The 9,582-nt window shown below is 46.5% G+C and overlaps 1 protein-coding gene across 1 annotated transcript in view; it reads left to right on the top strand.

Annotated features, from left to right (window-relative positions):
* Window positions 1-6,779: 6,779 nt before the first annotated feature.
* zgc:101566 (Transmembrane protein 263-B-like) overlaps window positions 6,780-9,582 on the top strand; it is a 180,368-nt gene continuing 177,565 nt past the window's right edge. The window contains exons 1-2 of the mRNA XM_060928253.1: window positions 6,780-6,810; window positions 6,892-6,941. Coding sequence (XP_060784236.1) covers window positions 6,936-6,941 — 6 coding nt within the window. The 5' untranslated portion in view covers window positions 6,780-6,810; window positions 6,892-6,935. The remainder of the gene's footprint in view (window positions 6,811-6,891; window positions 6,942-9,582) is intronic.

Raw genomic sequence — 9,582 nt, 5'->3', positions numbered from 1 at the left:
AGAAACTCAGGGGCGATGCAAGACTTGCCCGCCCACTTGGGTTGCAACAGGAACAACGCTGAAGGGAAGAAAGTCAGGGATTACATGAAGAACTACTTCAACGGCCCGGTTGGTTCTGTTCCATGGCAAGAGAAGATGGTGTCAGTCAAGCACAGAGTATTCTGAGTTAAATGGCTATTGTTGTATAACTCTGACTTTAAACTTCTGAGTTTGATGGCTATGTATTGTAAAACTTTTCACTTGTAAACAACGTTGTGAATACCATTGTAAATAATTTCTAAAATAAAATAAAGAATAACAATTCCAAGAAATATAAGGCTAGTCTGCCTTTTCATTTAATATATTAACCAAAAACAAAAGTGTACAATAAACAACTTTTCTGAAGCATTTAACATATTTACACCAAAAAAAAAAATACAATGAAAATGGAAATGGTAAATCCAAACAAATGTTAATAATCCATGGCAAATGTCAATTTTGCAAAAATACTCTTAATTGTCTTTTAGAGACTGGTCATCAGTGTCTCTTGCAGTTGCAGTTGCTGTTGCTGCTGGTACTGCGGGGGGCAATCCCAATGACCTCAGGAAACTGTCTGAGAAACTAGGGTCCCGGCTAGCAGAAGGTGTCTGCAGGTTGTGGAATGATGGCGATGATGAATCTGGTGGGCAGCTGGAGGATCTGTAGCGCAGATAGTGCTGCTGCACATACTCTGTATTCATGGAATTCCATACAGATACTCCTGGAGTTGGCTGTGGGTTCCACTGGTTAGGGGGAGGCTGCCAACGAGGGTCCGGTTGCTGAGGCTGCTGCTGCTGAACCTGAGGCTGCTGCCGCTGGATCTGAGGCTGTTGCTGGATCTGAGGCTGCTGCTGGATCTGAGGCTGCTGCTGCTGCTAGAGACGTCGAGCCTCAATTTTGGCAGATTGGGTGCGGGCAAAGACATCGTTGACCAGGCTGTCATAAACCGACTCGGGCAGCTGGACCAGAACGTTGGTGAACCATTGGCCAAAGGAGAGCCGCTCATTGACCCCCGATGGCCGCAAGGTCTTCATGATCTCGTTGGACTGCTGGAGGAGATCGGTGGTCCGGATCGACTGCTCATGGATCTTCAAAAGCAGATCATCCTGAGCAGCAGCAGCAGTGACAGAAGCCTTCCTCCTAGACATTCTTGGTGTAGGCTGGGTAGGATGAGTTGGAGGACTGACTGGTCTAGTAGGCTGTGATGAAGGACCAGGGACCGGGTCGTTGAGGTCAGGCATGGGACCAGGGTAGTCACCATCCAAGTGATCAAGGTCAAGAGGTGCCTCGATAGATGCCTGGCTGCTGGCTGCCTCAACTGGTCTGTTGGCTGTCTCAGCTAGTCTGCTGGCTACAATCTTCTCCTTCAGAGAAACAACGTTGCGGCGGGACACCTCGACTATGTGCGGGCACAGGAAGTCAAAGACGCGGAGAATCCATCTGAAACACACAATTGAAACATATATCAAACCGTTAACAAATTCATTATTATACAAGTTGTTTAGGAAAAGACAGCAGAGAAATAAAAAGACAAATTATAAATTAATAGTCTTTCAACTTACTTATCTCTTTCTGTGACTTTGGGTGCTCCCGGCGCGGACTTGGTCTTCTTTAGGCGTCCAAACCTGGTCCTCATGGAGTGGAACCAGCTGCTGACGTGATCCACTGGCAGTTCCATCTTCCTAGCTATCTCCTCCCATGTCTGACGTCGAGCATCCTTGTTGAGCCACTGCCTGTTTGCCTTGTCATACAGGTTGGTGTTCTCCTGTATGAGGCCAGCCAGCTGATCCTCCTGGTCATCTGTCAGCTTCACATGTAGCCTCTGCTTCTTTCTGACGTTGCCAGACTCCTCCTGGGTGTCCTCCGGTATGTCATCTGGGATGTCCTCATCCTCAGCTTCAGAGGGGGAGTCCTGTACAGGGGATGGGTCCCATGGTGGAGCAGCCTTCTTCTTTTTGAGGTTGGCTGCCTTGGTTTTTCCTCTCTTTGGCATTGTCGAAGTAGATCAGCGAAGTAGGTTGTATCTGGTCGCCGTCGTAGAGAACAATGTGTCGTGGTTGAGAGCTGAACGTGTTATGAATGCTGCTTGGTTTTGTGCCCTATTTATATGATGTTCAGTAGGCATAGCTTAATCGGATTAGGCAAATATAGGTCGCAACTTAAGCGATGGTCGATCTTTATTGGTTGAAGTAGGTCGCACCTTAATCCTCTTTATGCACCCTATTTATGCGCCCTATTTATATGACATTCAGTACGTGTAGCTTTAATAGGATTAGGCGAAGGTAGGTCGCAACTTAAGCGATAGTCAATCTTTATTGGTTGAAGTAGGTTGCACCTTAATCCTCTTTAGAATCCAATCATGCCCATGGGAAGAATAGGGAGCGTACGGGTCTAGGGAAGGTCTGGGACAGGTTGCACGGCGCGAGGCTTGATCGCAAAAGAGTGAAGCTAGATCGCATGGATCGAGTGAGTGTCGAGGACGGGCCGAGCAGCACAACCATGCGCGCAATCAGTTCTCGCTCGAGAAGACTGAGCATCACTCATCCCCGTTCTAGCCTTGATTGTCTCTCGACCAATGCATCCTTTCCTCAACCTTGTTCGCTCTTTTGACGCTCTCTGTGCGACTTTTAGGTCAAGGTTCAGTTTTTTGACATGTCAAAAAACCGAGCTACGAGCTCTTTGTCGGGGAGACCATTCCTCGACCACATGCAACCACGGAAGACCAAGGCGTGACCAACCCTCAGTCAACTGTCGACTGCGTACGACCTGCGGCAACCAAGCCACGCTCTCTTCTGGGAAGATTTCTCGGTGAAATGACCCCCTAAACCAGCTACCAGATTTGGGACACAATGGCATCCTGAACTATTTAGTATTTGGCTTCAAACTTGAAAAAAATTTGTGGCCCACTAGGTGGCGCTTCGTGGCTGCAGCCCAGTGGTTGAGACACACTGGACTACAGGATACACATGAGAGCTACAAACATTAATCACATGCAATTGATTGAGCTACAATAGTAACAATATTGTTGTATATGTAACTATAAGGTACATTAATTAGGGCAGCACGGTGGTGTAGTGGTTAGCACTGTCGCCTCACAGCAAGAAGGTTCTGGGTTCGAGCCCTATGGCCAGCAGGGGCCTTTCTGTGTTGAGTTTGCATGTTCTCTCCGTGTCTGTGTGGGTTTCCTCCGGGTGCTCCGGTTTCCCCCACAGTCCAAAGACATGCAGTTAGGTTAACGTGGGGCAGCCTTGGACTGAAGTGCCCTTGAGCAAGACACCTGACCCCTGACTGCTCCCCGGGCGCTGTAGTATGGCTGCCCACTGCTCTGGATGACTCTAATTGACTAAAAAGGTAGCTCAGTGGCAGAAAGAGAAACCCTGGATATAAAGAACATACCTGGATGCATATCAGCACACACACACACACACACACACACACTTCTTTATAAAAAGCTCCCTGAAAGGTTGAGTTACAGGCAGTGAGATATGTAAGTGTAAGGCAACCCAAAATGACTCCCAAGGCATACTCTGGAATGAAGGACTGCGGTATCCTCTGGAGATAGGGGCAGGTGTAGTTCAGTAAATTTATTTTTACTGTTATTGTCCCTCGTAAAAACATACCCAGAAATTGAATGAAAGTATTCTCCGAATCTGCCTCTTAGAAGCCACATGTGGTCGTCACTGAAGTTAATGCACAACACTGCTTGACATGGTAATGTGATAATTTGATCATTTAATCATCTAATGCAAACATGCAACCATGTCAGAGGGATGATTACTGTTATAGGATTGGCATGATAAACTCTTGTTGGATATTCAAGCATGTTTTATCAATCTTTTTTCTCATTCACACGCAATATGTGTGGATGTATGAATATATTTGCCCATTTGGTCTACTGTGGATCTGGCACACTTTTGATATTCTTTACTGTTTACTGGCAAACTGACTTTTTGACTGTCATAGACCGTCTTATACTTCATGATATTTTTCTCTTTCATGATGGTCACCGGGGCGGCACAGTGGTGTAGTGGTTAGCGCTGTCGCCTCACAGCAAGAAGGTCCGGGTTCGAGCCCCGTGGCCGACGAGGGCCTTTCTGTGCAGAGTTTGCATGTTCTCCCCGTGTCTGCGTGGGTTTCCTCTGTGTGTTCCGGTTTCCCCCACAGTCCAAAGACATGCAGGTTAGGTTAACTGGTGACTCTAAATTGACCGTAGGTGTGAATGTGAGTGTGAATGGTTGTCTGTGTCTATGTGTCAGCCCTGTGATGACCTGGCGACTTGTCCAGGGTGTACCCCGCCTTTCGCCTGTAGTCAGCTGGGATAGGCTCCAGCTTGCCTGCGACCCTGTAGAACAGGATAAAGCGGCTAGAGATAAGGAGATGAGATGATGGTCACCATGTCAGATTAGAAGAAGAAGTCTTTATTTGTCACGTGTACACTCAAGCACGGTGCAATTTGTCCTATGCATTTAACCCATCTGAAGCAGTGAACACACACATGCACACACAAGTGAGCAATGAGCACACACACATACCCAGAGCAGTGGCAGCTATTCTACAGCACCTGGGGAGCAGTTGGGAGTTAGGTGCCTTGCTCAAGGGCACTTCAGCCCAGGGCTGCCCCATGTTAACCTAACCGCATGTCTTTGGACTGTGGGGGAAACTGGAGCACCCGGAGGAAACCCACGGAGACTTGGGGAGAACATGCAAACTCCACACAGAAAGGCCTCCATCAGCTGCTGGGCTTGAACCCAGACCCTTCTTGCTGTGAGGTGCTAACCACAACACCACCATGCCACCCAGACTAGGCGATCATAGTGCCATAAATTCTTGCCGTGTCATCAAGGGCGTAACCATGGTATAAATATTGGGGGGGTCCAAATTTGAGCCCTTCCCAAAATATTTTTAAGTGAATTTTGCGCAATTTTCATATGGGCCTATTGATAAAGATGTGCTTATCTAGAACATTGTTTTGATGAATACAATTACCAATGAACATGTTAACATATATATCTTGGTTTTTTTTTATTGTGTATCAGGCAAAACACGAAACAACAGAATGTGCAACTGCAAAACATGTAACGCAATACAACATACAAAAAACATGTAAAACATTGCATGAAAATCTGTCACACCAGAGCTAGTCACACACACACACACACACACACACACACACACACACACATTTCAAACAAATGCAGAAATGCCAAATTGCTACAAAAAAATGGCTACCAAAGCAATAGAAAGGAGCATTACCCTGGTTAATAGGTCAAAACAACATAGAACTTTATAGAAAATATATTGACTTTATCTAAATAAATGGCCCAAAAATATGGGGGCGTTCATCGTGTAACTCAACAAGTCTCTGACAGATCTGTCTCCTATCCAGTGCATCCAATTTCTCTTGATGGACATGGCAAATGGCAAGATTGTTTAACCGGGTCTGCGTCATTGATGTTCTCAGCCATGTTTTTAGACGCCTCAGGGCACTAAAACTCCGCTCAGCCTCTGCTGAGGAGGCAGGAACAACCATGACGAGTCTCAAGAGGGCCTCCACTTCCTTGAAAAGATGTCGCACCTCTGGCATCATGCCCCGCAAAATCTCTGCTACCTCTGAAGGAGTTGTATATGGGTAGTTGGCCTTGAACATTTTCAACTGTATGTCCAAAGACACGGCATCCAACTCTGGGTATTCATCAAAGAGTGCATCCATCTTCCCAGAGATGAGAACATTTTCCAACTTCTGCAGCCTCTGAAGCCCCTCTTGGCTAAAACGCTCAGAGCACTGCATAACAACAGTGTCTAAAGTGCCAAAGTACTGCACTCAGTAGTATTCCTGAGCTGTAGGATGGTGTAGGATGGTACCCTGCATTGTGACCATATGCATTATTGTACTAGAAAAACAATAACTGACCTGTATGATCATTTTAATTTGTTGCCATTGATTATTATTTTATTGCTGTGTTTTAAAACCATCAATCTCTCTTTCTCTATCTCTCTCTCTCTCTAACCCACACACAGAGCTAGAGAGAGAGAGACAGAGAGAGACCAGTAGTAAACAGGTTTGACGTTTTTCAGGTCATCAGTGAATGAACAGACGCTTCAATGGAGTGGCAAGTGCAGGAACTCCTTCGTCTGTATCTACAACTGTCTTGTGCCCAAACCACGATCAGTATACTGACTTCTCATCTCATCTCATTATCTCTAGCTGCTTTATCCTTCTACAGGGTCGCAGGCAAGCTGGAGCCTATCCCAGCTGACTACGGGCGAAAGGCGGGGTACACCCTGGACAAGTCTCCAGGTCATCACAGGGCTGACACATAGACACAGACAACCATTCACACTCACATTCACACCTACGGTCAATTTAGAGTCACCAGTTAACCTAACCTGCACGTCTTTGGACTGTGGGGGAAACCGGAGCACCTGAAGGAAACCCACGCGGACACGGGGAGAACATGCAAACTCCGCACAGAAAGGCCCTCGCCGGCCCCGGGGCTCGAACCCAAGACCTTCTTGCTGTGAGGCGACAGCGCTAACCACTACACCACCATGCCGCCCCTCATCTCATTATTTTTAAAAAAAACATTTTAGTCTAGACTTTTACACAGTAGGAAAAAAAAAACAACCCACAATAAATTAAATAAAACAAATTCATAAGAAAGGTGAAAAGTGTCCACGTTTAAATAGTAGTTTGTTGCCCCCTAGCGACGAAAAAAAATCTTAACTTTATAATCCATAATTCTGTAAACATCCTAAACGTCACTTCCTGTTTCGGTCAGCTGCAAAACATAGGTAGAAGGTCTTAGGTAATATTTCAGTGGGTTATTTTTATGCAATAAATCGCGTTTGTCCGCCATTTTGTTTCTGTTACAGACACGATTAAAAAATACTGCTAATTATTACCTGTGACTTCAGTTATGAAGGTGAGTCTGAGGAATTGTTATTGTTCGCATTTATGAGGTTTTGCGACGTTGGCATCATTAATATTTATCTATAGATATCGTTAATATTCTTTATTTAACACCATAAAGCCAATATTTCCTGAAAATAGGCGTGCCTGTTTGTGTTTAGTCTGTTTTAATGCTCTGGGATGTTGCACATATCGTATTACCATATTGACACAATGGGTTCAATCTCCATTGCAGTTGTGTTGGAAATGGAGTGCACTAGGAAGGGAGGTTTACTCGGGCATGTGGAGTGCGCTTTTCTAGGGTGGACTGAGCTATTTAGGATGCGGCCTGTGATAATCTCTAAAATGCAAGAGGTTCTGTCTTTTTCCTCAACCATACAAACAAAAGACACAATTTACTCACAGGGAATTCATTTGCACGGCCAGTAAAACATTAGTTATTTGTTTATTTTAATGTTTATGGTGAATATTCCTTCACATATGAAATAAACCATAAATGATGAGTAATTGAGGAGGATTATTTGCATCTCCCCCCCAGACTTGATGCTCCTTTAAAAAGGTCATAGGCAAGGGTCAGAGGTGAAACGTAGAATATCAACTTTATTGTCTAGAAGAACGACCCAAAAAGCGAATTCAATCTTCTTAGTGTCTAATTTGCACCCTAAAACTGAATAAAACGGTTAAAATATACTGTTTTGCCCAATTTCCGAAGGTTTTTTGTTATTTCACTTATGCGCACTTTCACCGCCAGGGGGCAGTCGTCGTGACGTCATTTAAGCCAAACAGACGGAGCAGCTCTGTTTACTTGTGAACTGAGCACCTTGGTCGTGAGAGGTTGTGTGAAATGTCTGAACGCGATAGCGATTTTGAAGTAGGAACTCTCCAAATTAAACATCGAGAGGTGAAACCTTATATGTATGGCCGTTACGAAGCAATCGGTGAATGTGGCTCACTGGTTTGATCGTGCGGCCTCGGAATCGGACAGCGACTCGGCCGACTCTGATCGCGGTGACCCCGGAGGTGGCAAGCTGGAGCCTATCCCAGCTGACTATGGGCGAGAGGCGGGGTACACCCTGGACAAGTCGCCAGGTCATCACAGGGCTGACACATAGACACAGACAACCATTCACACTCACATTCACACCTACGGTCAATTTAGAGTCACCAGTTAACCTAACCTGCATGTCTTTGGACTGTGGAGGAAACCGGAGCACCCGGAGGAAACCCACGCGGACACGGGGAGAACATGCAAACTCCGCACAGAAAGGCCCTCGCCGGCCACGGGGCTCGAACCCGGACCTTCTTGCTGTGAGGCGACAGCGCTAACCACTACACCACCGTGCCGTCGGGAGAACATGCAAATTCCACATGGAAAGGCCCTCGCTGGGTTTGAACCCAAAACCTTCTTGCTGTGAGGCGACTGTGCTAACCACTACACCACTGTGCCGCCCAATAAATCCCGCCCAAACGATTTAATCTTGTAGTTATGATAAATTCTTACTTTCATCGTAATACTAAATAAGAGCCCTTTTGAAGAATAATTAAACCGCCCTTCCTAGTGCATATAGGTAACGATTACTTGACGGTGCGCCCGTAGGCCACGTTAGCCAGCTATCCGCGGCATTATACTATTTATAGCCTAGTCTAAGTGAGGAAATATCCCTTTGTCTCATTTCCACAATGATTGTACAGGATCCCTCAGGATTCTTGACTTGTCAGTTGCAAGCAAAAGTAAAAATGTTTACCTCCAATCTTCTCCATTTTGTTTGAGCATTGCTGCTCCGTTTCTTCTTTGACGGCTTGATTTTTTTTCACGCGCACAATCCACTCTCTCCGGCTCTTCTCCTATTCCGGAAAAAAAACAACCCTCTGGCTTCACGCGCACAATCCACTCTGTCCGCCTCGTCTCCTCTTCCAGAAAAAAACCCCCAACCCTCTGGCTTCACGTGCACAATCCTCTCGCTCCGCCTCTTCTCCTTTTTCGGAAAAAGCCAACCCTCTCGCTCCGCCTCTTCTCCTTTTTCGGAAAAAGCCAACCCTCTCGCTCCGCCTCTTCTCCTTTTTCGGAAAAAGCCAACCCTCTCGCTCCGCCTCTTCTCCTTTTTCGGAAAAAGCCAACCCTCTCGCGCCGCCTCTTCTCCTTTTTCGGAAAAAGCCAACCCTCTCGCGCCGCCTCTTCTCCTTTTTCGGAAAAAGCCAACCCTCTCGTGCCGCCTCTTCTTTTTCGGAAAAAGCCAACCCTCTCGCTCCGCCTCTTCTCCTTTTTCGGAAAAAGCCAACCCTCTCGCTCCGCCTCTTCTCCTTTTTTGGAAAAAGCCAACCCTCTCGCTCCGCCTCTTCTCCTTTTTCGGAAAAAGCCAACCCTCTCGCGCCGCCTCTTCTCCTTTTTCGGAAAAAGCCAACCCTCTCGTGCCGCCTCTTCTTTTTCGGAAAAAGCCAACCCTCTCGCGCCGCCTCTTCTCCTTTTTCGGAAAAAGCCAACCCTCTCGCGCCGCCTCTTCTCCTTTTTCGGAAAAAGCCAACCCTCTCGCGCCGCCTCTTCTCCTTTTTCGGAAAAAGCCAACCCTCTCGCGCCGCCTCTTCTCCTTTTTCGGAAAAAGCCAACCCTCTCGCTCCGCCTCTTCTCCTTTTTCGGAAAAAGCCAACCCTCTCGC

This window comes from Neoarius graeffei, chromosome 8, assembly GCF_027579695.1.
Source record: "Neoarius graeffei isolate fNeoGra1 chromosome 8, fNeoGra1.pri, whole genome shotgun sequence".
Classification (NCBI taxonomy): Eukaryota; Metazoa; Chordata; class Actinopteri; order Siluriformes; family Ariidae; genus Neoarius; species Neoarius graeffei.
This window is presented reverse-complemented; position numbering and strand designations above follow the sequence as displayed.